Below are 27,412 nucleotides of genomic sequence, written 5' to 3'. Positions count from 1 at the left end.
TGGGGCGGGGGTGGGGGGGTGTTTGACGGGAGGTTTCCCCCAGTCCTCCCGCGGTTTGCAGGCTTTGTGCCGCCCTTACGGGTGCGCAGGAAGCGTTCAGGGGTAACAAACCAAAGGAAACACAAGTCGGTGCTCTGTAGGCCGGGTAGTTGCTTGGAGGAGGGCTGTAGTGTGAGAGGTGTCTCCGCGTTTGCACCGTGTAGCTGCTAAAGAAGAATTTACCCAGCTCAGCGTGTCTGAAACAGTGTTTGCATACAGTAAAATTTTCTGTGGAAAAGTGATTTTTACTCTGTTAAAGTTGCCACGTTCATACCCAGTGAATTAAGAAAATGCATTCTACACAATCAGTCAAGCTAATGCTTAAGTGTGCGTAGTTGAAGGAATTTGAGTTTGAAAGTGAATTATAAACTGCTTTGGGCCGTATGAAGCTTCAGTTGATGTGATTTGGAGTATTTGTTATTCCCTTGCCTGAAAATTTTAGGTGCGTAAATAGTAATCAAAGTTTTAGGGTTTTTGTATGAGCTTGCTGAATTTTTGTATGCTCTTGTCCACGTAGTTCATGTGGGCAAAAAAGTACAGATCTTACGCCTGCATCAGAAGTCATGAAATGTTGCCAAAACCAGTAGTGGCAGATACTTGACCTGCTTTCAGTGACCTCTAGTTTGTATGAAGTTAGTGGGGTTTTTCCTCTTTTACTAAATTTGGTAGGAGATACCAAGAAATTTTGTTTTGACAAGTCTCTACATGATTAGAAAGAAAACTGATGTTCTAACTGACAGGAAAAATCTCCCTTTGCAACTTACTCTTTGGGAGAAGAAATCACAGCCCTACTTCCCATCTGTAAGCTTGAACTGGGTTATGTTCTAGTTGCGTGTTTTTCAGCTGTGTGAAGAGGAGCTCTGGTATAGTAGATGGATTCAGGGCAGTGTGTTTAAGAGTGCATGGAAACATCAGTCAGCAACAGTATGTCTGTCATAACTTTTTCCTTTTTAAAATGTTTTTGCTGCTCTTTTTATTTGTAAAAATTATAGGGTTTTGGATAGGGAGGGGCTGCAGGATTTACCTGTGTGGGTAGAGGGGATGAACTGCCCAGTACTGGTTGCAGCTGGATCCAGCTGTCTCTGACACTGATGAAAACAGCCATCACACACCAAATTTCAAGCAGAGCTGCTCATGGCATCTGTGCTCAAATGCAATTAAGAGAGTGAAACAGCCACCAAGGGCAGGAGACACAAAAGGATACACAAGGAGATACGTAAGAGATGCACTTGCACTTGGTGGGAAAATAAACCACTGTGCATTGGCCCAAATATCCTGCATTTCCCAGTGCCTTGCTGAAGGGAAGGACTGGTGTAATCCACACAGAAAACAAGAGAAGTTCCCAGTGGGAAGGCAGGAGACCTGGCTGTCGTTGGTGTGGAGCAGTTCATGGCCTCTCCACGCCTGTCACCCCTGCAGCCCACTTACTGCTGCAACACTGGCACTTATGCCCAATGCACTACCTTAAGGTGGCTTTTGAAAAAAGAAATTATGCCACTAGGATGTTTGTGCTTTGAATTTGTCATGATAATAACAACTTTTTTCTGTTCCCCACAGAAAAATATACTAGTTGAAAATGACGTAAAGATGGACAAAGATGGCCTCACTGATCTCTATATTCAACATGCCATTCCGCTGCCTCAGCGTGACTTACCAAAAAGTAGATGGGGGAAAATGATGGAAAAGAAGAGACAGCAAAATGAGTTGAAAAGTGAGAATAAAAGGTAATTTAGCTTTTATTAGGCTAGTCTTGGAGAATTTAGGATAGTCCATTTGTTTGCCTGATGAGTAAAACTTGTACAGCTTTTGGATGTTGTTACAGTTTACAGAGAGTGCTGTAATTTTTAACATTTTTAGCAGTGGCTAGGATGCTGAGTTACCTTGGTTATGTCAGGGATCTTTTTTTCCCCCATGTGTTTAAAAGGTTATAGTACCTTGGTTTGTTACAACTTGCAGCTTGAGGATGAAAGCAGGAGGTTAATGTTTGAATAATAAGAAACTGTTGGTGTGCTGAAGTAGGTGCAAAATTTTTTTTTATCAAAGAAGTAGAGATAGATTGGATTTTTTGAGAGAAGGAGACAGTGTTAATTTTTAGATGGGAGAATGACTTCCTCCAGGGTTTATATGTAGAATAAGTTTAGGGGCTCTTTTTTTGGTACACTAAAATTCAGTAATGATTAAACCTATGTAGGATTTACTGGGAGCACAGTAAGTAAAAGGCAGTATGTTTAATCTATCAGTCTGCTTTTCTAAACCAGTTGCTCTCAGCACTTAACATCTAGCATACTAGGCTTAGTCTTTTCCTCTGTTGTTAGATGGTTTTAAAATTTTCCAGCAGTTACTGGTTTTGCTTGTATTATGTCTTTTATAGTTAATATGCTGGCAAAATACTAGAAAAGTTAATCTTTTACTGCTAGTATTACTAAACCCAAAGAAATGGGAGAAATAGACTTCCAGCACTTTCAATAAGTAAAAGTTGTACAAAGAAAACTTCAGTTGTGATATATATTGATGGAAAGAATCAAGGAAGTTCAACCATCTTTTTGGATATTAAAATATTGCACTTTTCCTCATAGTTGTGTGCCCCAGTTAAGCAGAACTGGCACGCTGCCATTGTGCAGAGGAGGAATTGGAACTTGATGTTCTTGTTTTCAAAAACAAACCAAAATTCCTAGGTATTGTGGAGCTCCAAGTTAACGTGCAGGTCGGAGATGGGAACTAAGTGTGCTGTTAGTTTGGTCAGAAGTCAGATAAACTGATTGATTGTATGAACAACAGGAGCTTTGTGATGAGTTCCTCTGTGGAAAGCACAGCTTTACAACATGTGCTGGAATTAATATGAGGCTTGGAGATGTGATCAGCACAGCTCAGCCTGTGTTTGTGTGCCTCTAGGAGTTACAGATAGGAGGTAAACACACATTGAAATGTAAAAGTCAGTGTTGAATATCTTGTTTAGTTTTACTGCTGGTCATTGATGGCGTGTCCTAAAAGACTTGCTGTATATCAGCTGAGCTGCAATAACATGTTATACCTCAATAATATAATCCAATATCTGAGGTAACAGATGACAGTTCATACATCTTATTACTGAATATTTGAGCTCAGAGGCAGTAATACCAAATAAAAACAAGTGCAGTTTTATCCAACTTCAAACATTTCAGAAAGTATCTGTGTTCAAGGACAGTTAGTGTTGTCGACCTATAAGATCACCTTGCATGCTGGAAGGATGAATGAAGGTATGAATCTCGAGGTGGGTATGCAGTTTTTGCAGTGCTGTTGAGTCTGAAGACTCTCATCTGCAAACTCTTGGTCTCCCGGAGCGCTGTGGCTGTGCGTGCTTAGAGCTGTGGCCTTGGTAGAGCTCATCATTTCTCCTTAGTCACCTGATTGCTTCACCATCCTCTGAGACCTGCTAATGTGCTGAACTCAGTGTAAAACATGGGACTTCTGACCAGTTTCAGACAGACATTCACAGAAGAGGCGATGACCTGCCTATTTTGGCAGCAGGCAAATATTTAGGATAATGAGGGGGTGGGAGCTAAAGCCTACATTTCTCTCTGGTTTTAGGGTGCTGCCTTAAGTATCAGGCCAAGAGAGACAAGAATAGGAGCATTTTTCATTAAATTGTCCTCATAATGTGGAGTTGCTCAAAGGCCGTACTGACTACATGAGAAATAGTGTGAAGCAGCGGAAATTCAGATCACTCATGTGGCGAAGCTTTTGCTTCCTCTCGGAAATCTTGTATTCTTTACCATGCACTACAACGTGAACAGTAGGATTAGAGCGTGCCCTCCATCCAGCCTGGCCCAGAGTGTGGCTAGAACGTTTCTCTAGGATGTAGATGTGCATTGAAATCTAAGTTTCACAGAGAGTGTGCTGCAGGAGGGGACACGATCCCAAAATGCTGCTTTTCAGCTGTTCAGTAGCATCAGTGTCCTCCCTCAAAAGGGTGCTGGCTAACATGAGTTCTGGTCTGAAGCTTTTAAGCTGCTTGTACTTTATATAAAGAAAGTGAATGTCACACAAGGTTCTGTGATCTTCTGTGAGTCATGTATCTAAAAACTGGATGTGACAGTTCTTCATGGTACAGCATCCAAATTTCTTTTGGAACTTTCCCAAAGTGTTTCTCTAGGAGCGTTATCTGCACTACAGCATGTGGTCATTTGTGCAGGTGCTACAGTCCTAAAATTCAGTTTAGAATCAATAACAATCTTCCTAGAATTGCAGTTATTTCCTGATTTACCAGTCCTCACCAAGCTGAATTTAAAAAAACAAAAAAAACCCTACACAGGAAAAGCAGACTTCTTATGTTAAAGAAGGTGACTGAAAAAAGGTATAAAATTTTTTTTCTTTCACATAGTTTGTAAACTAGCTTTCCAAAAAGGCTGTTGGGGAATGTGTTTCATGTCAGGAATGTTGAATAAATTATTGGACAAAGCCAAAAAAGTATCATGGTTTATTTTTGAAGTGTGTGACAGATTTTTAGACTTTTCAAGTGAAATTATACTCCTTATTTTACTGGATGTGCTAAATAGTACTGTTTTTCAGTAGTATTATTTAACTGAAACAACATGCCTGGCTGAACACTCCTGGTCTTGGAAGCTAACCTCATTTTGTAGAAGTTCTCCCAGAAACTGCATCTACTGTAGATGGGAGCCAAAGACTTGTGTCTGATCTCTGGACAAACAAGTCCCAAATTAATTAAAGGTCTCTCTCTGTCTCTTGTCAGCTCCAGGAACCCGATGAATAGGAAAAAGAGGAGGATTATGTGACATATGTTGTTGAGAACAGATAGCAATGTAGAAGCAAATCTGAGTAAGAGCTGAACTTTCTCTTGCTCTGTGGGCTCTTAAATTGTAACTAATTTAATTTAAAAAAAAAAAAAATCCCTGGTCTTGACAGGAATTGTGCAAGCAGTGTATAATTTATTAATACGTGAAGTTTATCAGCAGCTATTAATCTAATGTTGTTCCAAGTCAAATGAATGGAGACTCTGCTTCCTGCTTATTTTGAAGTCTGTTGAGATACCTGGCAACAATTGTCAAATCGATTAATTACAAATTGATGAATATATTTCAATGTTGAAAACACTATAGTTCAGTTTTTATCTTCTGTTTAATATGACATGATTAAACAGTAAGTGTGTACTGAAAACTGAAGTTTCTAAACAGGAATATTACATAACTTAATGGTGGTTTGGTTTTTTTTATTTGTTAAGTCTACACTTTTCAAACACTTTCTGTTTGTCATTCATGAGCAATGCAATTTTTAAAACTAAATTTATGTAGAGTGAGCTATGATAACTTTGTGCTTTTTTTTTTTTTGGCAGTCAGGATGTTTTCTGGTACTACCATTTTGATATTAGCTTGATAGTGTTCCTTTTTCATAAATCAGTTGTTACTAAACTGGCCAACTCTGACTAGACATAGAGTTAAAGAAATAAACTAGTGAAAAAAAATAGCAGTAAATTAGCTTAGGGTTCCTGTTCAAGGACAGCTTATTTCAAAAACAGGTGTGCTTTTTTTTTGCTTGATGTTTTCATTCCTTGTCTAACAGTCTTTTAGACTATCTGAACATGATAATTTTGAATAAGAGTGGAAACAGGAGGATTTAGAAGAATCAGAGTGTTAGATGCTGTTCTTGTAGGTAAGGTGGCACACACTTTCTCAAGTATTCACCTTTTGAAATACTTAACTAATAATAATTACTTAATACTTAATGTTACTTAGTAAGTCTCTTTAGTTACTCTCGAATAGCTCTAGTGGTATAAGCATACAGTCTTTGATCGTACGACTGCAACTGTCTGCCTAGAAGGTTCCTCACACAACTCTCTCTGCTGAGGAGCGCTGTTCCTCACAACCCCTTGCTCCCCTCCCCCTTTTAGAATTTGGAAGCAAGTTAGGAGCAGCTAAGAGTTTAACATTAGTATTTTGGGATATATTTTTACTTCAGGCAAGATTAAATTATTTTCACTAGTTCTGTCTTGGACATGCTGGTTTTGGATCATCTAGCTTGTGTTTCTGAGAATTTGGCAATTTCTATTTGCAGTGTTACAATGGTGGAAGGTTTAAGGAAACGGCCATTAATTGTGTTTGATGGCAATTCAACAAGTACAAGCATCAAGGTGAAGAAGACAGAGAACGGGGCTGCTGATCGCCTAAAACCTCCTCCAGCTGGAAGCACCACCAACACTGTTAGGAGATTGTCAGTTCCTTCCAATGCCTCAACGTACATTTCAGCCTCCAGTTTATCAGAGGACTCTAAGCTGGGAATGAGGAATAATGAGGCTAAGCAGAACAGTATTTCAAAGACTAACAGCGGCGTGTTGGCTAGTCTGAAGGTGTACCCTTTGTCTCCAGTAGCAGGAACTACTGTTGTGAAGTTAAAGAGAGCTGTTCCAAAAGAAGAATCTGATTTGCCGGTATGTACATCAGTATCTTCTTTTGCAGGTTTGTTGTTTTGTTTTGTTTTGGTTTTTTAATTGAAACTTGCAGGAGCCAAAGGCAGATCCTTGTAAGAGTTTCCAGGATTTTATTTTGGAGTAGCACTAGATTCTTTATTCAGAAACAGGAAAAAAGGGTGGCTGGTTTGGGAAACATTAGAAGGAAAGAAATGAAGTACTCTGTCCTAGTTCATGGGAAACTTCTGTGTGAGAGAGGCAGCTTTGTAGAAAACATGCATGTAATTTTAAAATGAGTAAGTAGGTAATACTCAAGGTGGTGCTGGTAGCAATCAAAGCACAAAGAAAATAATCCTACTGGTAGGTCTGAGAGAGAGAACAGGTATTATGGAACAACAGCAGCAGCCTTACAGGGAGGACAAGTGGTCTGTTTTCTGTAGTAGGGAATTAAAAAAAAAGATAAGATTTGTAACAACCACATGTGAATGGTTGGGTAGGGCAAGCTTTCATTTGTCAGAGTGAAGGAAGAGATGTTACAGGAACTGAAGTGAGGTGCTGAGAGCTATAGAATATTTCCTTGGAGGCAGAACACCATATGTTTTAAATCTCGCCTAGGAATTGGCAAGCTAGAGGAAGGAACTGGATGTGAAAATCTGGAGAGATCTCTATGGCTCTGTATGAGAAGCCGTAACGACAAGCCCTCCTAGCTGAAGTGAGAGGCCAAAGGTCCAGTGCTCATTTTGAGCCATGGTGATCTTAATCTGGGCTTCTCTAAGCTGGTAAGAAAGACATGCTGAGATCTTAAACAGAAAGGTGCTGTTCTCAAATAAAGTCTGATGACTGAGCTGTTAACTGTAAGGGTAAATAGCTGTCTTCTTTCTGCAAGTTGGATTCAGCTGCAGACAAGTTTCCTTTAGAGAAGAGAACTGCGCTACAGTCAGGGGCAGAATGAGGCTGATGGGCTGAAGTGATGAGAGAGGAGCTAAGGGAGGATACGCAAGTTCAGGAGGGCGTTTCTTTGACAGTGTAGCTAATGGTGCTGAAAGTAGCTGCCAGCTGGGGAGAAAGATAGAACAAACAGTGGTTAATTTTGACAAAGGTGTGATTAGTCTTTTAAGGGCTTGTCAGTGAGCGAGGAGCAGTGGGCCACCTCCTCTTTAAAGCATGCTGTTAGGTAGAGATAAGTCTTATGTTTGTGTCATATTCCTTCCTGATATAAATGAAGGAATTTTCACATTTCCACTGGAATATGGGAATACCTGGAATAAGTCTGGGCTTCAAAGGAAGAAATAGAATATCTGGTCTCAGTTGAACTGCAGGGGGAGCTTCAGATATGCAGTGTGCAACTACATTGGTTAAAATTTTCCCAGGATACCAGACCTAACTTCTGTTTTCTCGGTATTTCCTCATGAAATGCTTTCTATTAATCTATTTTTTAAAAAAATCCTTTTATGAAAGAATGCAGGTAATATTCTTGCTGCATGGATTGGTAGGTTCCATCAGAATTCTGTTAACATGAGCACCTATACATGTGGCTGTTCCAAAAGACGCCTTTAGCGGCTTTTACAAGAATCATGACTGGGCCCTGAATCAAATTTGTGCTGGAGAGGTGTGTTTCCTACTACCAGTATCACTAATTTATTTTAGTAGTTAGAACTCTTCTAAGTATTGGTCAGATTTGAACCTACAGAGCTTTTGAAACTTGTTTAGTACACACCTCACAGGTTCTTTATATTTAATTTAAATGTTTTGTAGACACAGTGACGAACACTTTTAAGTGACACTGTATAAGTGACACTCAGAAGCTCTGACTTCTGACACTTGACTTTCTATTTTAGCCACATTTTACGTTGTTCAAGTTAATACCGGTAAGTTCAGTTGTGCCTTGGTTAGTATCGGTCAGACATGTTTGAAGTTGGGCAAATGTGTTGTATAGATGCTGCTTTACTGTCTGAAGTTAAAGAATATGGTATTAAATAATAAGTGAAGCAGCTGGGAAGAATCAGTAGACTTGGCAGATGGAAAGCCAAGTGGATAGAGTGTAAAGCCTGATGTATTTTTAGTGTAATGATAGTAATGACAACTTCAAGCAAGTGACTGTTCTTTGACTTTCAAGAAACACTGAACTATCCTTCTGATCTTTGGGTTTAATTCCCTTCAGCCTTTAAGTGGTTGCAATCCACAGGATTCTTGTAAATAAATTAACATTTAAACTCTTAAGGAGAAGAGACATACCTAGATTTTGTTCCCCAAACCAGTGTTTTGCAGAATGTTCTCGCAAACTCATACACCTGTCTTTACTCTGCTTGTGTAAACTGTTCAAGCTCTTAATTTCTCATATTTTTTCTTATTTTAGATGGTGAAAGGTAATTATTTCACCAGTTCAATCTCCCATTGTTTTACTTTGAGTTTGCTTGATTTTTCCTGGTTTCTTGGGGCAGGGCTTGAAAGATGAGTTCATCTGAGGCTTTGGCAATTATTTCACTTTTTTATACAGGCCATTACAAAGGAATACCTACTTTTCCTTCTCTTTTCCTAGCATTTTTACCATTTGACAAAAGTAAATTGTTTTCCTATTTGTATGTTTATTTTTTCTTATACAATCCCATTTCAATAACTATTTTAAGAAGACAATCTGAAATAAATTTAGAAGTGTGTTTTGACACTCCACTATGTAACTGTTTCTAATTGAAAGATGTTTTTGCCTAAGTTATTGTCGGATTAAGAAGAAGCAGAAGGTATATATGGTTTGCAGGTAGTTAAATTTATTGGCTTTATTTTTGTCTTAGTTCTAAGAGAAGTTCTGTGATGTTTAACTTTATCCACGAGGTGGCAATAGAAAGCTGCTGTAGCAGCGCATCGCTGGGAGCAGCACTAGTCGGTACTAGATTTGAACGGGGCAGGTTAATTACCAACTTCTACTTGCACAATGTATCTAAGAATACTTACAAACTTTCTTATATTCCAGAATGACCTAAAGCCTACGGAAGCAAAGAAGAAAATCCAGCATGTTACATGGCCGTGAAGTAGCTAATGGTGCTTGAAACATAAATGTTACTTCCCTGTTTTCAAACAGATAAGTCATATTTAAACAGTTTAGGTACAATTCTTTTTAAACCTTACAGGGATTCAGATTGCTGTGAAGTTTTAACAAGTTGTAGAGCTGGAGTCATTCTCACCAGTCACCTTAAGATTGTCTACTCTTGTACACCAAGTAGTTCATTACTTCTTTAAAAGGTGGTAATATTACAGTTTACTAAACCCCTCACTTTTAGTTTTCAGGATTATTATAGTTCATCTCCTGCATGTCCCTGCAATTCACACATACAAATTTTTTTGTTGTTGTTTCAGATTAAGTTTTGTTCCACTTCTGGTTAAATAGTTAAAATAGCAACTGAGATTCAGAGTGATGCCAAGAACCTTCTTGGCTTCAAAACCATAACTTATTTAGATGAGAAAACTGACCATTATGCTGATAAAATAGTCTGAGGTGAATTTTTTTCCTTTTTTTGCACAGGAGTGTAGAATTGACAGTGCAAGTTAGGTTGGTAATAAGAGATGAACTATTTAACAGCATTACTTCAAATTGAAGTTTCTCTTATTGATATATGAAGTAAGAAATGCACAGATGGAAGTATGTTATTAGACTGTTTGATATGAATCTTTGAGAGGAGGTGGTGAATGCAGTAGTGCCATGTTCTCTTAAATACACAGGTATATTTTATACATGCATAAGTGTAAAAAAAATGCTGATGTAGCAAATTTGCTTGTTTTCCTGGTTACAGTCATGCTTATAAAATATGGGGAAAACCTGTGGAATGCAGGCCAGTGCTTTCTCAGCTTACTAACAGTTGGAGAGGGGCAGGGATAGGAAGACAAAGTACCTTGAGAGCATTAGCGTAGCACTCTAAAAAAAAAAAACCCAAACCAACCAACCAAACCAAACCAAAACAAATCTGTTTTGGTTTCCCTTCCTTTGATAATTTAAGATGGATATTGGTTTTCTGTGAAACTTGGGTGTTTCATCTGGATTATTAGTAGTGCCTTATAAGGCAGAAAGTTAAGTTGATGGAAACATTTTTATTAAATCTCAGTGGCTCAGGGTGATGCCAGTTTAGATCCATTTTAGATATGGATGGTAAATAATAATAATGCTCCCAGACTTAGTAAAACAAAACCAAAAAAAGAATCAACTTCTGAATCCACTTAATTAACCCACTAAAAGAAGCTGTCAGTGGTGATCTGAAAGCTTGTTTACATTTTTAACATTGGTTAATATTGAAACCAAAAACTGTAGCTTAATTCATCGCTGACAGAAGTTCTCTGTTCACTGTTATGACATAAAAGGCACTTCTCAAATGGTGTAAAATGGTAAGAATGTGTGTTTTCAAATATTGTGTGCTGTTTCCCTTTTACTAAACACTTGTGCAGTTTTTGTACCTGAGTACAGCAAACTTTAATGTAATGTACATTTTGTATGTAAAGATTTGTCATTTAAGTAGCCTTATCCTATTTAAATAAATTCAATTAAAAGTAAACAAAGTAGTCCTGACTTGTTTTGTGATGTAATTAAGCTTGTTAATTTTATATGGTTATATTTCAGTGGACTTGAAGTGATTAGAACTTAAGAAAAAGCTTACAGGGTAAAAGGCTTAGTAGCTACTTTGGAGTTTTAGCAGCAGGTAGTGCCATGTGAAGTGCTGGCCCTTGTGCTAGTGTTATGGTCTGGTAGGAGTTCTGTTTTGTGGGTGGCTTCTTGGCAGTGGTTTAGAGTCTCAGCTATATTTTGTTGTAGTTCCAGTTGCTAGGAGGACGTGTTTGTTGGTGTGTGTTAAGGAGTAGTACACAGAACTGTATTGGAATAATGGCATGATGCTGCTATTGCATGGTAACAGTCTTGTTTTCAGAACAATGTGCTTTCCAGCCTTGTCATGTTTCACCTACCTTTTCCAAAGCTGGGACCATTTTGCCATCTGTTGTAGCGCTTGGGGAGTAAGCTGCAAGCCGTGCTGCTCTTAACTACCTCCCGCTGCCCCCTCAGCTAGTAGTAATCCTTCTTCTCTCAGCAAGGTATTAGGTAGAGCAGAGCTGCAGTGTGCTAGGGGATTGCCAGACCCCAGAGGAGAGAGTAAGTGAGGTGCTTGCCCTCCTTTGGGAGGTGTGAATATCAGAGGGATTTTTGTGGCTATTCTTTACTACACCAAAGGGTTGTATTTAGTCATTCAGTGAGATTGGAGTAGCATGGTATGCACTTCAGAAATGTCAGCCAGCCAAGTTCCCCAGGGCTCAGTATTGGGGTCAGCTCTGATAAATTCTTTAACAATGATCTAGATGAGGGGATCGAGTGCACCCTTAGTAAGTTTGCAGAAGACACCAAGTGGGGTGGGATTGTTGATCTGTTCGAGGGTACAAAGGCTTTACAGGGGGATCTGGGCAGGATGGATTGATGGGCCAAGGCCAACTGTATGAGGTTCAACAAGGCCAAGTGCCGGGTCCTGCACTTGGGTCACAACAACTCCATGTAATGGCTACAGGCTTGGGGAGCAGTGGCTGGAAAGCTGCCTGGTGGGAAAGGACCTGGGGATGCTGGTTTACAGCTGGGAACATGAGCCAGCAGTGTGGCCAGGAAGGCCAAAGGTATCCTGGCCTGTGTCAGAAACAGTGTGGCCAGCAGGAGTAGGGAAGTGATTGTGCCCCTGTACTCAGAACTGGTGAGGCTGCACCTTGAGTACTGTGTTTAGTTTTGGGCCCCTCGCTGCCAGAAAGACTTTGAGGTGCTGGAGTGTGTATAAAGAAGGGCAACGAAGCTGGTGAAGGGTCTGGAGCACTTATGAAGAGCTTATGAAGTCTTATGAAGAGCAACTGAGGGAAGTGGAATTGTTTAGCCTGGAGAAAAGGAGGCTGAGGGGAGACCTTCTTGCTCTCTACAACTACCTGAAAGGAGGGTGTAGTGAGGTGGGGGTTGGTCTCTTCCTCCCAAGTAACAAGCAATTGTTACTTGGGAGACAAGGGAAACGGCCCTTGGGGCCGTTACTTGGGGAAAATTGTTACTTGGGGACAAGGGAAACGGCCTCAAGTTGCACCAGGGAAGGTTTAGATTGGATATTAGGAGCAATTTCTTCACTGAAAGGGTTTTCAGGCATTGGAACAGGCTGCCCAGGGAAGCAGTGGAGTCACCATCCCTGGAGGTATTTAGAAGTTATTTAGATGTGGTGCTTAGGGATGTGGCTTAGTGGTGGACTTGGCAGTGCCAGGTTAACAGCTGGACTCTATGATCTTAAAGGTCTCTTCCAACCACAACAGTTCTGTGATTCTTCAAAGGGTATACAGTAGACCAAATCTGATCTGATGCATCTTAGCTTGTTGGATTAATGAGAGAGGAATGACCTGCGAGCACTTTACACTTGGTAAAGAAAGAGACAAAGTCAGGAGTGGTGGGAGGAACTAGGAGAAAACTTCTCTACCCAGTTACACACAGCGTAAGTATTTTCCTAGTTCTCCTTCCCATATCTGAAGATTCCTGTTGGAAGTGTGACATACCACTTTCCTTCTTTTGCTGAATACAAATGAGTTCCCTCTGGAAGGTGTGCCAGGATTGTACGTTGCACAATGTGGCCGTAGTTTTTCAAATGTGCTTTGGGAAGGGAGTTATATTCCTTTGGGTTGTTCCCTATTGATTTTGTTGTCCTGCCAGCGTGCTGTTGCTGACAGTTGCCTTTGCAGCAAACATGTAGCAGAAATGATGCCAGACCTATTGCAATACAGAACAAAATTAAAGCATGCCCTAATATGAAGTTAAACTCCTGACTTTTGCAGAGACTTTTGAGTTGTCCTGACCTCCTTGCTTGCTGATAACAGTAATATTTTGGTTTTGAGTTTAGAGTCTATGAACACATTTTTATCAGCTGCACTCAATTCAGTATTTTCATACTGTTGTTCATTTTTGCTGTTTTTTCCTGCTGATTTTGGTTAGTGGAAGACTCAGGTTGTATCAGCAGGGCCTGTATGAGGGTTGTCTAAACTCCACAGTTTCCTAATGACTGAGTGCAAAAAGGGTTGTGTTTGTATGGCTCTTGTGTTCTGTTTCTTCAGGCTGTGAAAGCATTTTATTTGTAAATATATCAACATGTAAATACAATTAAAGCACAATCACTATTTTGTTTTAAATTATTTTATTTTGAAAAATTCAGTGTGCAGTGTAATGCCAACTAACTGTAATACTGACATTGTCAATCAGAACTTGTACTTCACACAATGATCAGCTAGTCATGCAATAAAATATGTACCTGTTATGAAGCGCTCCCACTTCAGCTGTTTTATCATTATCTCTTTATGGCACGGTACAAATCCTTGTACATTGAAACACCCTCTACGTTCGCAGTCTTTCTACACACTTGACAGCACACACGAGGCACATAGCTCAAGAACACTGAGGTGAGACTAGAGCCTTACTGAAATTGAATGGTGTTTGCCATTGATTTCAGTGAGCTGAGGGTTTTCACCCTGAATATCCATCTATGAATGTTTTGTGCGTGGCCATTGTAATCCTTGAACTATATCACTTGCTTGTAACTGGAATATTTAGTGGAAGGAAAAAAAAAAAAAAGCACAAAAAGAGTATGTTATGTCAGTAACATCCAAATGGTTTTACATCTCAGGTTTTGCATTAGTTTTGATTAGCTGTAGAAATCTCAAACACCAACACTGCTACTAGAGGTTTTGAAGTTGTTTTCCCTCCAGATTTGAAGAGTTTGAAGGAAAAGGTTAAGTAATGTTAATAGTACAGTGAAACACAGAGTGGCAAAGCTAGTTCTGAACATCTGTGTATTTCAGACTATATATTGCAAGCACGGCTTTCCTCCCTTCTCCCCACCTCTTATTTTGAACTTTAAATATCCTTCCCGCATTCAGGGCAAAGGATGTCATCCCTTTCCGTGAGGAAGCCGCGACCCACTAATGAGAGAGAGCACTTCTTACAGTTAAAGCAATCGTTATGCCACTGCCGTTCTTCAAAGGAGATGTACTTGGTTCCTCCGACTCCTGTTTGAAAACCAAAAGCATTCTGTTAGAAGAAAAAGAGTGGTTCAGCCATCCAGTCAGGCTATTTCAGACTCCCCTCATGGATTCCTACGGAGACATACAGTAGTGAAAAAATGCCGTTGTGACAAATCTGTTTGTTGCTGTGCTAGTTTGGCCACCCTTATTCTGTGTAGCAAGTGATATTTTCATCCTCAAATAGTTCTGTTGCTTTCAGGTAAGTTAGTGAGCTATGCTGTTACCAGTGGTGATAGATGATGGCACAAATGAACTTTGAAGGGGCTGCATTACAATATGCAGCAGAAGAAAAGGAAAGCAACTGCTCCTGAACAGAAGTCTGATAGTTTTTTACAGAATGTTTTATGGCGTGTTAGTAAGTTAATTTTGTTTTGTAAAAATGCATTTTGAACATTAAAAAAGTCTTGACGGCTTATGTCATGACTTGAATCATAGCTTTGAAGGAGGAGTGCCTCAAGAAAAGAAGCGGGTTAGTAAACTGAAAAAAAATACTCAAGAGCTGGAGGCTGTGGAGGTTATCATATGGTGTATTCAAGTTGTACAGGGAAAAAGAGAAAAGGGACAAATGTCTCAGTACTAATTCTCTCTTGTTTAACCTCAGAAATGACAAGCAATTTGAATATGATGCATTGGAATGACTAGCTGGGAGTCAGTGAAAAGATTTAGTTGGGCATGTCTCTTACCTGATGAGAAGAGTTTTTGTTTTGTTTGGTCTGTAGTAGCAACGTTTTGAAAAAACAGCATATGATAGAAAGGACTGCAGTATTCAGAAAAGAAATGCCTCTTTCACATGAACAGTAAACAGTACGTGTGATGTTAGGCACTGAGTTTTCTAGGAGCTATGCAATCAGCCTATGTTAGTGAGGGATAGGCGTGAGGGAAGAGCAATAACGAGAAAATGGTCCAGATACAACTCAGATTTGCAGTCTTGGACTGTATGGATCATGCTGTTAAATGCTGATTACTTCATAGAGGAGGTTCTGTTTTTATGATATGTGTTTAATAATAAAGCTCTAAGCAGTTGCTCCTTTAAGTAGCTCTGTACTGGAAAGCAGTATCTAAAAACCTTGTGATTTCCCAGTTGCTGTCCTGAAAAGTCAGGGAATAAATGTACTGTGCTAAAGCATGAGGTGTAAGCCAGTTAGACACTTTCTGCTGGCAGAGGGACTGTTGGTGCTGAGGTCAGTGGTCCCTCTAATGAATGCAAGTGGAATGATGTACAGAACGTGCATATTTCACTACATGTGTAGCTCTGTTACTCTGTGTACGCCATGTTCCATGAAAATCAGGTGGAAAGGAGGAAACTTCAGTGTAAGGACCTCTTCCATTTCTTTTTGTTAGGCACTTGAAAGGCATCATAAGTATTTAATGTCACACATCTTGAGTTGTATAGTGTCTTGAGGCTCTGAAGTTATTCAAAATGAATTATTGACCCATTCCTAATACTAGAAGCAGTTCATTGAATAAAACCCCATAATTTAAAGGCACTGGCCATGAGAGACCTACCGCTGATTGGGTTTGTGCATCCAGCACACTTTTTGGCGTAGAGGTTGCAGAAGCAGCTCAGGCAATATGCAAACTCATCCCTGGAGGTAAAGCGTTGTCCAGACAGCTGCTTCTTGCATCCAGTACAGACGAAGCACTCCTTATGCCACGGCTGCTCCCGGTAGGTAACGCCTCCTGTAGTGATAGCCTGGTTTATGGAAAGTGAGACAGAAAGTGTTTTCTTGAGGGTGGCAGGTTTGTATTTTGATTTGGTAGGGAGGAAGGGTGATGAGGTTTTTGTGGGTAGGAGGAGGGAAAGAAGGCTAGCAGCAGCAAAGTCATCATTTTGGCTGGAGCTGACCTTGAGAAAAGCATGTAAGTGACTTGTAATTCCCTAATTTATACAAAGAAGCCCCATAGTAAAAGTACTTTATTCTCCATATATTGTACAATCTCCCTCTCAATTGTCCTCTTTGTTTTTAAAGCTAGGCTTTGTATGTCGCTTTTCATATGTGTGTGCTAGGATTCTCTGTACCTTCACCTGACCCATTCTTCATGGTGAAGGAACTACCTTATGTGTTTCAACTTCCCTGTTACTTTCCTTGACAGACTGTTTTATTTCAAATTTTAGCTGAAGTCTTTGCTTTCTGCTTCTCCAGACTTTGGGCATTTTCTCTTCTAATAAGTTGTTGCCTGCAAAAACATCTCCCCTGACAAACTGAACGTGTTTTGATCCTTTGAGTGTTCCTAAGAAGGCTGTAAAATTGGACAGTTTAATTTTTCTTCCTTTCTTCCCTAAACAGAGGTTTCCTGGGAATCAGGCTTGTATGTGATCACGCTACCTCCTATGTGTATTCATTTGTGTCTTTGCCTCTTCCCAGGTATTTTTGAGCCTGTTCTCAAATGTGGTTAAAATCGGACACTAGGCAGAGTTTTTAAGATACAAAGCTCCTATAAGCGTCAGAAAATCAATGGATGGATAGGAGGTAGTAAAGGTAATTAGATATACTTTAAGTCAAATACTGAAATAAATATTTACCCTTTACCTGTTTGCCTTTGCAGCAGCAGCAGAGGTGCAGTCCTTCCTGGCCAGCTGGTATGTCTGACCAGACTGCAGCTTTGCTTGACTGGGAGGGCAAACGAGCAGGTAGCACACATGGAAGAAAGTCTGGGTAGTGTGGGCACAGGTGGTGGCTGGAAGTACCCAGAGGGTAAAGGGTGACAAAGAGGAAACAGTGGCAGTGGGAATGGGGATGTACTGCAGATATAGCTGTAGTTTTGATTGGTTTTGCCTATGCATATATCCATAGGAAACTGTGGTTTGTTAGTTCCCTAATGAATCAAACAATTTTATTTTTTATTTTTTTACTTTTAAAAATTTGTGTCTGTGTATAGAATTTAGGAAATTCACAAATAAAAGGTCCTTAGCCTAGAAAGTCATATTTCTGAGCATATTGAGTTTACCTGTGTTTGTTTCAGGAATGGCATTTGCTCTGCGTAAAGCTTATCTCTCTGTCTTGAACTTCGTTAGAATATTAAAATACGATCAGCATTAGCTCATCTTCCTTCAGTTGGAATGTTTGGATATATGATGGTTTATATGGGAATGAGGTTATTCCTATGTTCCTATGCAGGGTTTTTTTTTTTTTTTCTTTCCTGTTTGCTTTTTTTTTTTGTGGTGGTGGTTTTTTGTTCCAAAAACATGTTCTCTATGCTTTCAATACAAGGGGATCTCTAACCTTGAGTAAGAGAATTCTTACTGTAGTAAATGCAGTGCCTAGTGCAGGATGGGAACTGAAATTATATAAGCTCTTAAAATCAGTTAATTCTGAATCTTTTATCAGACATAGGAAAAAAAAAAATATGTTCTACCTACTTGGACATAAAATGGGATGGACTTCGATCTCTTAGGTTTTAGGTAAGTAAAATAAGAGGACTACCTTCTTGCACTGGACGCACTGCATGGCAAACTGCTTTTCATAGCAGGGTACGCAAAAGTTTTGATTGTCCTTAGGGATGAAACTCTTTGTCCCAATAGGCTGTTGGCAGCGGTAGCAGATAAAGCAGGTCTCGTGCCAGCTGTTGCCCTTGTATTCCATCTTCCGAGTACCTGTAATGAGACCAGAGCATCAGCTGGGCTTCTGGCTCGGACTGGTGCCGTTTGTCACCCTCGTTGGGCTGAGAGCTGGCTGTCAGTCCATGAGCAGCGCAGCTATGAGCGAGAGGCTATTTCATGCTTTGCATGGTATTGGGTACCATTTTAAGTTTTTGGAGAGTGAGTGGTTCTTCTTCTAGAAAGAAGAAAGGTTTATTGCTAATAATGAGGGATTAGGACAACTTTTTGTGGCGTTACTAGGATTAATAATGAATTCTAATGCAGAGGAAGATCCTGGGAAATTGGAGAGACACCCATAAAAACTACTGTTAGTGCTGAGTAAAGGTAAGACCATTCCACATTAAAGTTTGACTTTGTTCATTCCAGGTCCCTTTTGTTTCTTTTTCAGACAGCTGGTTAATTCCTGGCAAGCTTCTTGCCTCCCTTTCCCAATAAAGTGTAGTCACTGTCTGAGAAATAGAATTATTTCGTGTTTGCTCTGTGGCCCTATTCCTCATGGAAGTCCACTATAAATTTGCAATGTTTTCCAGGTCTTCTGCAACACCTGTCCTAAATGTATCTGTCTCTTGAAACTTTCAGTGAGAAAGAAGCTTTTTCTCTGTCTTCAGTTGTATTTAAACCAGAGTTGCAATGTGAAAGGAACAAAAATCTTTAAACAAGCCTATACTGAAAACCAGGGAAGTGTTATGGTAGTCAGGAGCTAAATGTGCTTCTCTAGAATGAAGTTTTAGAGTACAGATACTGTACAGATTCAGTCCATTGTATGACAAGTGGACTCTGAGCCCTTCCAGGACATTGGAGATGCCTTATTATATGGAGAAATTTCTTTGCACACTATATAATTTCCTATGTACCACTTTGAATCTGAATAACTGATAGTGGCCAGAAGGGAAAATAAATGATGCTCCTACAGTTCTGCATTACTCTTGAAGCCGGTAGCAACACATACAATGTCAAGTGCTTGGAAGACTGACAAGCTGATCACATGTTGGCTAAGGATGAAGAACCACACTAACTCCTTTGATGCCAGCTCTCCCCACCCCCATTACTGCAGGGTGAGATTTCACCAGTTTTCCCTTCCCAAGCATTCATTCCTCTTTGTCTGCTTGTTGCATCTATTTATTCCTTTTTTTTTTTTTAGTCTCATTAAATTCTGCCCAGAGGCATAATTCAGGATTTTTTTTTTTTTTTAACAATTGACTTTCAGGAGTGTAGTAAGCAAGCTGTTAATTATCTTTCTGCTTGATGCTTACATGCTTGAATATTTCTGATCCATTTTATTAATAGACACCTTTTAAGAATTATGCCCTCTCTATGCTAGTAACTTTCTGTATCATATCAAGGAGCAAATAAATCAGCCCTTGAAGGAATGATGTTCTGGAAAAAGGAGATGTGGATACTCTTTTTTTGGAATATTCTGGAATTTTATTTTCACAATTTTAGATGTTCTCTCTTTGGGATCATGTCACTGAAACACAAAGTGGGGGAGCTTTGTTAGCTGTGGAACTGAAGTCAGCAGGAGTTTAGTTTGCAGAAGGACTGAAAGATCGAGCTTGTAATTACTTTAGTATTTAATGAGTATGTCATGATAATGCTTTATTAAATCTAAATTGTACACTTAGTGAAACAGAGCAAAGCAAAGGGCAAGTGTGGCATTAACAGTCTCCATAAAGGCAATCTAACCACTTGCTGGTTCTTTCAAAATTAATTATGCTTCAGTTGGTGATCATAGTGCTCTGGTGTAGCTTCTGTACTAACATGGTGTGCTGAGTAAGTAGAAAATACATGCTGGGTGCTCTCCAAATGTGGTGACATCATGGATATCTTGAGTAAGCAGCTTAAAGACCAGTTGGTGGTTGTAAAGCTTCATAAAAATTTGTTTCTTCTGTTTCAGAAGAAAAGAAGGGATTCTCTGGGTTGCTGAATCCAGCCTCCGTTACTACTTATCAGTACACAGCTGGCATAATAGGCAAAAAGATCCATTCGGTAAATAAGCTCACTGATCATGGGGATAAATTTGATGAAAAATCTTATAAATATACATACCTATATGTAGTTGCAGCTTTAAAACTAGCAGTGGCTATTCCCAAATATGTCAGTTGTTAGAGCTGCATTGGTAAAAACAGGTGCACATAGAATCATAGAAGGATATGCCTAAACTCAGCTGTGAGTAGATAGGGCCATCTGCTTTTAAATATTATTGTTTCTATTTATATGTCCTATTTCATCATCAAGCCCTCATTTTTACACCTTAGGTGCACAACATTGTGGTTTTCAGCTTTTGTCCAAGATGACCAATGTCAGAACCAAACAAGGAAAAATTTTACTGGGAAAAGTAACTAGTAATCATTATGGAGCGTGTATGTGGATTCTTCAAATTGCCTTTTAATGTTTTATTTCTGGACCAATACCTTCCACTTTAAGCCCTCAAATCATCACAGAATGTTATAGTATTGACATGAGCAGATGAGGTTTTAGCAATCTATTACTATAACTTCATTCTTCATGTTGAAAAAGAATATGGCTTTTTCCTGTTTCTTCATATTTTTGTGCTCAAGAAAGACCTTAGAATCATAGAATAGTTTGGTTGGAAAAGACCATTACGATCATCTAGTCCAACTGTAAACTTAGCACTGCAGAGTTCACCACTAAACCATGTCCTGTTTTTATGGGAAAAGCTATATTTAATTACATAAAAAAATAAATAATGAATTAAGTAAGCTGTTAAATTTGCAAACTGTCTCTTTGTGGAAGACGATCAAGGAAGAGTACAAAGCTGGGATTGGATGGAGATCAATTTTTGTTGTCCAGCTATCAAAACCCTATTAATGAATACCACTTTAGAAAATTAGAAATCCCATTAATAAAAATGCTAATTGAAACAAATACTAATTTTCAAGAGTAATCCACTTCATGTGAATAACAGTTCTATCATGATCCACTGTGTAAATTATGTGTTCTGGTCATGGAAATGACTTATAATGCACCATCAACTATATTTTACAAAGTTCACCATATCCTAGCAGAGATAATCAAGGGAAAACACTTGTTACAAATATTACGGGGTTTTGGCTTGATATTTAGCCTAATCTTATCTTAGTCCAAAAAATGAGCATCCTAACCTGGCATAATAGTCTTCTTGCACTCATTACATTTGGAAGAGTATTCATTGGAGTAGCAGTCAGTACAAAGTAGATGTTCCTCTTTTGCAGCAAAAGGTTTGTCCACCAGTGAATTCTTGCACTGGAAGCAGTGGAAGCAGGTTTCATGCCAGTGGCGGTCCTTGTAAGAAAGATCCTGTAGAAATCCAAAACCACAGAGTGAGCAGAATGAACAGTTTGTACAACTGGAAGCTCAGAGAATGCAAACATGTCCAAATCTAAACCACAGCGAAGAGCTGAGGCTAATTCACACAGCACAAAAAATCAAAATGTTCTGATGAAGGTGGACTTATTTTGCTGTGATAACCAAGAACAGCTCATGACAGCTATCGACACTTTTTAAGTTCAAGGTAACCTTCATTTTTCGCATGTGGCAGAAGAACAACTAGTTTCATTTCGGTATTTCCTTTGAGAATAAAGCCCCATTTCTGAGTCCGATTAAAACTTGTTAACCTTAGAGGTATAATAGACTTCCCATATTTGTCTTAACTATTGCTGATTTAGGTGACCCTAACCCTAGCTCTTCACTCAGGGGCAGAAATAATTTTCCCCATTACTTTCTGGTATTTATTCATTTCATCAGATTTACATAAAGGGTGGAATTGTTCTGATCTCTGTTCCTTTTTTTTCACTGCAACTAATTTTTACTGAGTCTTGTGTTCTGTTTTACCTATGTTTCAAATGTGGATCAGACTGAAAGATGAGAGATCACATTGTACCTGCAGCTAGTGATCCAGAACACTCTGGCCAAGTGATTAGCACGGACACCTAAGTCTTTAAAATACTCTCCACAGTGGTACTTTTATTATTTAGAAAAAATGCTCCTTCTAAAAATTGTGACCTAAAGGGATGGATTATGTCTTTGAAAATTTAAATTAAGGTGTCCTAATCATGAACAGTGTCTTTGGACTTCAAACAAAATGGAACTTAGATCATTACAAGGAAGGGTGTCTACCCCAAAATATACCGGCTTCAGTTGGAGGCAGGAGCATGAGGGGCTAATATTGTCGTGAATGGGGAGTATAAAAATTCATCAGAAATAACTTTTCAGGTTCTAGCTCAAGATCCTCTATATATTAATTACAAGCACTGAATTAATCTGGTTAACTGAAGGAAAATAATGAGTTCTAGAATATAATATTTTTTGATTGTGTAAATGGAAGCATGACAAAGTGTTCAAACCTAACCTGACCTAAGCTGCTCTATGCCAGTCCGTACAGTCACAGGTAACTCCAAATGGGCAGTCATAGCCCAGAGCAAACAAGAGATAGTGTGGATTTAGCTTAACCTAAAATAACCACGTTATGTCTCCAGGAGCCTTGTTGTCATAAATAGCTAACAGGAAGCACTGAAATAGTTCTACCCAGCTCAGCTGATCTTTGGTAGCTTGTTAAATTATAGTAACTTCAGTCAGAATCTGACCATGCAATAGAGGCTTTGGACATCTGCACTGCTCACCTAAATTTCTTAAATCACTGTGACAATGGGAACCCAGTGTGTCTTTCACCTCAGAAGCTGAACTCTACAATTGAATATCCAAGCTTTCTACTTTACAGCTTTCAGACAGTCTGTATTCACTTTGTCTGTTCATTTCAGGTAACTCCTTTTGAAACAACCCAAATTTCTGACTGTAAAATTTTATTATTTTCTAACAGCAAAATGAAAAAAAAAACCACTCCTTATTTGGAAGTTATTTGCATTTTTTTCTATTTAAATGAAGTTGAATAGTCTAAATCTGATCTCAGAGCAGAATAATATTTTTGACAGAAAAATACAATGTACAGCCAACAGAGTTTTCCAAAATGTGATTTTTTTCCTGCTAGAAAATAGAATAACAACAGATTTGTTTTTCTTTCTCGTGCATCTTTCCCATTTGATGCTTTCTCCTCTTTTTGCAATATTCTGCAAGCTATTTTTTATCTCCAAAATTCATTGGTTTTTATCTGCTTTTTTTTGCCTTGTTTCATCAATAAAACTATACCCTGGAGAAGGTGCTTGTATTCTAGAAGAGGACTAATGAAGACAAGGATTAGGTGTCAATGATGAAAGGTTTGATTCATGAGTCAGTTTTGATGGCAGCTTGTATAGGCACTAGCTGGGTAGGTGAAAGTAGCAGATATTTCATCAAAGCGATGAAATGCAACTACAACCTGAAGCACCCAAGATACAGACTGACTTGAGTAATCTGAGCCTACCTTGGATGATTATAACAGGTATTGTCATTGAATGTAGAGGCAGTATAAGATACCTGGCTTTGACATGCCTGCAGCAGAATATTAGGCCAATGGAATGGATACTGCTTTGTCTCTCTGAATATGTCACATCCAAAGTAAGGAAGTTGAAGGTACTGATGAAACGGTTTCTGCATCGTGATTGTTCTTAGGTCAGTGTAATAAAATCACTGGAAATCAGGTTTGGTCTACTTCAGTATGTTGGATGTCTACCTGGAGTCTTTGGCTTGTACATAAGCTGTGACTGTATTGATGTGCAAAACAGACTTCCTGCTTCTCTGACTGTTGGGCTGGTCTTCAGTTAAGTTGAAAGAGCATAGGCATGTGAGCTCTAGGTTACACTAGCTGATTGTAACATACATAAATCTGTTCCAGCAGAAGGTACAAGTGATATACAACTAATTCCTGTTTGTTGCATGGATTTCCAGGAAGAACTAATAAATATAATTACTATCGTGGACTCAGAACTGGAGTGTATCCTTAAAATACTGATGCGCATGACTTTTCCACTGCTTTATGCAGCCTGAGGAAAATTAGTCCCTGGTGCTACGTATTTTAACTTCCTATGTTGCCTCAAAGAAATCTGGAGAATGACTGCTGTTGCAATTGATCTATGCATCTATCTATGAAAAGTGAAAGCCATGTGTTCTTGTTAGATGAAGGACACATAAACACAGATAAGAGACTGAAGAATTACCTTCACTTATCTAGAGATGCATGCACACAGATGCTCGTGGACATGGTCTGTCCTGTACAAGTATTTTGCATTTGAAGTGCAGAGAGCACCAGAACACTTCCAGATGTGCTGCTAGTGAAAAGAGAACAGGAGGAGGGCAATACCTGTCTCTGCAGAGCTACGATGAATCCTTCAGCAGAATTTGCAGGGAGAAATATTTAACAGTTCATTCAATTACATTTCTTCTCAACATGGAAAATAATCCTTCCCTTATCAGGTTTAATTTGAAGATAAAAAGTAACCAGAATAGCAAAACCTAAAACTACTCAAATTTGAATAGGTTCTTTTCTCAGCCTGATCTTAGAGTCAGCCTCAGCTGAAAGTTTCAGCTCAGTGTTCCTTGGGATGACCAAATTAATGGTGGATGGTTCTCAAACAGATGTCAGAGAGTGGGCCTAATAGAGGTCCTTTGTACACGCTCAGATGACTGATTGTAAGAATATGGTGCAAGCAAAACTTCATGCAGATCCTATTTCTATCCAAAACTTTAGAGTCATCCCCAAAACAAAATGGGTTTGAAACTTATGGTTTTGAAAAGCCATTAAGTACTTTTTAAAACAATTTGATTTTCCCTTATTTTCATGATGTCATCCCCAAAGAAAATTTTGTCAAGCTAATTGTTCTCAACATTGGCAAAATCACATTTTACAGCTCCTCCGTAGTTCTGTGTAGTTTTGATCCAGCATGGTTTATTGGGCTTCTAGGATGGGACTGCCAGTGGCTTTTGTTTTTTGAACTAGAAGAGCCCCAAGACTAGAGTGACCAGGTAAGTGGGTTAAGCATAGGCTCCTCGTATCCTGCAACTGCATTGGCTTCTGCTCTGGCTTTATAAGTCTAAGTAAACCTAAGCCATTGTGTATTGCCTTTTCTCCTGAACTGGTATTCAACAGGGACCTAAAAGGAAGTGGGAGATTAGAGAGATTATTACCAGAAGAGTAAATGTATATGTTTGTTCATGAACAAGGACTACATCAGACTTTTTTCTTGCCACAATGCTCTTTTCAGAAGGCTGAGCAGAGGAGATGGGGTATGACAACAAAATGCTGTATGGATTTTAGCTATGTACACCCTGTAGCAAATATGTTAGACTGGTACTTCCCTATCAAAACCAGGTTTTAAAAAGGTAAAAATAAGTTATTTTTTTCTGAACCCAGCACCTTAGGGGTATGAGAAGAGGTAAAGGTATCTGCCTTTTACCATTCTACTTCACAACTAGTCAGGTGTTCAGCATTGCACTGAAAAAGTGTTGTGACTCAGGACAAGGTTTAAACATTAAAAATTTGAAAACCAAATATTTTTCCCTTTCCTGATTGACATTACTAGAGGCTTTACTTTTTGGTTTAGTTTGAGTGTAAGACCAACCCTTTCGATTAAGTTTTGGCCTGTGTGCTAACACAGTAGCTTTATCTCACAATCCACTTTTAATTTCATTCTTACATTTTGCAGAGAGTTTTCACTCCCTCCTGCCTGCCAAAGCCAACTTGTGGACTGCATTAAACATTAGATTACTGTAGGTATTTGCTGTATTTGAGATGGTTTCTTTGCCATCAGGCTTGCAAGGAAACTATTAAAAAAGCCAAAATCAACCAAAAGTCACACTTCAGCAGTTAAGCAAATGAGAACATAATGGATGGATTTCCAGAAAGAAGTGTGAAACTGTAGACATGGTGAGCATTCACCAGGGACGTAGGCAACAAAATGCTAATACTTTTTACAAAGAGTAAATTTCTATTAGAACCTGTTGACGTATGGATAGTGCGTAATAGCTGCCAGAGAAATAGCTGTGTCATGTTTTTCTCCTGCCTGCCTGTGCCTCCTACCACTTTGTATATGAACTCCGTATATGACACTTTTAATTTGTCTGTGAAAGTTTCATAAACATCAGCTAGAATTGTTTACAGCTAGTGAAATGGCCTAAGTCCAAAGGTGTCATTCAGGGGTTTTCAATGAAAAAAAGAGAAAGCATTTAAAATGAAGAACAAATTAGTTATTACTCAGTTACATTTAGAGTTACCCATAAATTACCATAGGAAGATTGAAAGATAGTGAAGTAAATTCTTTCCTGATTTGAATTCGAAGAAAGATCGTCTTCAGGATAGTTGTCTTACAGGCTTCCTGTGCCATAGCTAAAACACAAGGTGAAAATCTGGCATCACTTTGACCCTCTCAGAGCCCAGTGCTGTCAAAGTTGGAGTATTACCAGTATCTGAGTAGGCTTAAGTTCAACTCAGGTGAGATGACGCTGTGCACCAGTGACGATACACTAGTAGTGTCAGTCACAGTAGTGTCAGAGATGGAGAGCTGGCTGTCCTATTGTCAATACCTGTTTTATCTTGGTGTACTTAGTTTGTTTTTGTACAGTAATTTTCATCCAGACAAACAAGCATTTAAGATGCTGTCAAAGCTAGTTCTTGTTTTGCACCTTTAAGGAATCAGGAGCTCCAGCTCTTAATCATAGTCTTTAGTCTCACATTTTCAAGTTTTAAAAACATCCATAGAATAACAATATAGCCATTGTCAAGAAGGAAATTCTTTGCAGAGTGAAAATAGGCACTTCTCAATTGCATCTGGGTTCTCAGTTCAGAACTTCTCCATGTAGAGAAACAGCGGAGGCCAAGAAAGAACTTGCAAAGGAGGATCTGAGGTGAGAGAGATATGGAGCTTTACAGGTTGTAATGTGGATGTGAGGGTGGGTGCCACTGCCAGATGCAGAGGCATGGATGTGACCCTTTCTGATAACGTTGTCACTTCATTAGGTTTTAGTTCCAAATTTGTATAAAGTCGGTATAAAGGCTATGTCAGAACATACAAATAAATATGGAATCATAGAATCATAGAATGGTTTGGGTTGGAAGGGACCTTAAAGATCATCTAGTTCCCCCCCCCCTGCCAGGAGAAGGGACACCTTCCATGTTGCTCAAAGCCTCATCCAGCCTGCCCTTAAACACTTCTAGGGAGGGGGCATCCACAACTTCCTTGGGCAACCTGTTCCAGTGTCTCACCACCCTCACAGGAAATAATTTCTTCCTAATATCTAATCTAAACCTACCTATTTTGTACGTGCAGTAAACATACTGATTTTATTCCCAAACACAGTACATTTTATCCTCTTTCCTCTTGGGAAAATGCAAATGCAATGTGAAAAAAGATATATATATAAAGATACATACATATATGTTTTGTGTATGT

At 39.1% G+C, this 27,412-nt stretch overlaps 2 protein-coding genes across 2 annotated transcripts; one reads left to right on the top strand and one right to left on the bottom strand.

The window, feature by feature from the left end:
• Window positions 1-1,599: 1,599 nt before the first annotated feature.
• On the top strand, window positions 1,600-9,771 carry CUNH2orf49 (chromosome unknown C2orf49 homolog). Its single transcript, XM_010167709.2, has 3 exons — window positions 1,600-1,763; window positions 6,088-6,460; window positions 9,408-9,771. Exons 1-3 carry the CDS (start codon window positions 1,627-1,629, stop codon window positions 9,462-9,464), a joined length of 567 nt encoding a protein of 188 aa, XP_010166011.2. The 5' UTR covers window positions 1,600-1,626; the 3' UTR covers window positions 9,465-9,771.
• Window positions 9,772-14,327: 4,556 nt separating this feature from the next.
• LOC104519456 (four and a half LIM domains protein 2) lies at window positions 14,328-18,090 on the bottom strand. The gene is made up of 3 exons (XM_029084896.1): window positions 17,920-18,090; window positions 16,001-16,187; window positions 14,328-14,479 (listed from the first exon to the last, which is right to left on the bottom strand). Exons 1-3 carry the CDS (start codon window positions 18,076-18,078, stop codon window positions 14,328-14,330), a joined length of 498 nt encoding a protein of 165 aa, XP_028940729.1. The 5' UTR covers window positions 18,079-18,090.
• Between the last annotated feature and the right edge of the window lie 9,322 nt (window positions 18,091-27,412).

Source organism: Antrostomus carolinensis, unplaced genomic scaffold (genome assembly GCF_000700745.2).
Source record: "Antrostomus carolinensis isolate BGI_N321 unplaced genomic scaffold, ASM70074v2 scaffold23335, whole genome shotgun sequence".
Taxonomy (NCBI): domain Eukaryota; kingdom Metazoa; phylum Chordata; class Aves; order Caprimulgiformes; family Caprimulgidae; genus Antrostomus; species Antrostomus carolinensis.
Note: the sequence above shows the minus strand (reverse complement) of the source record. Positions and strands in the feature narration are given on the sequence as shown.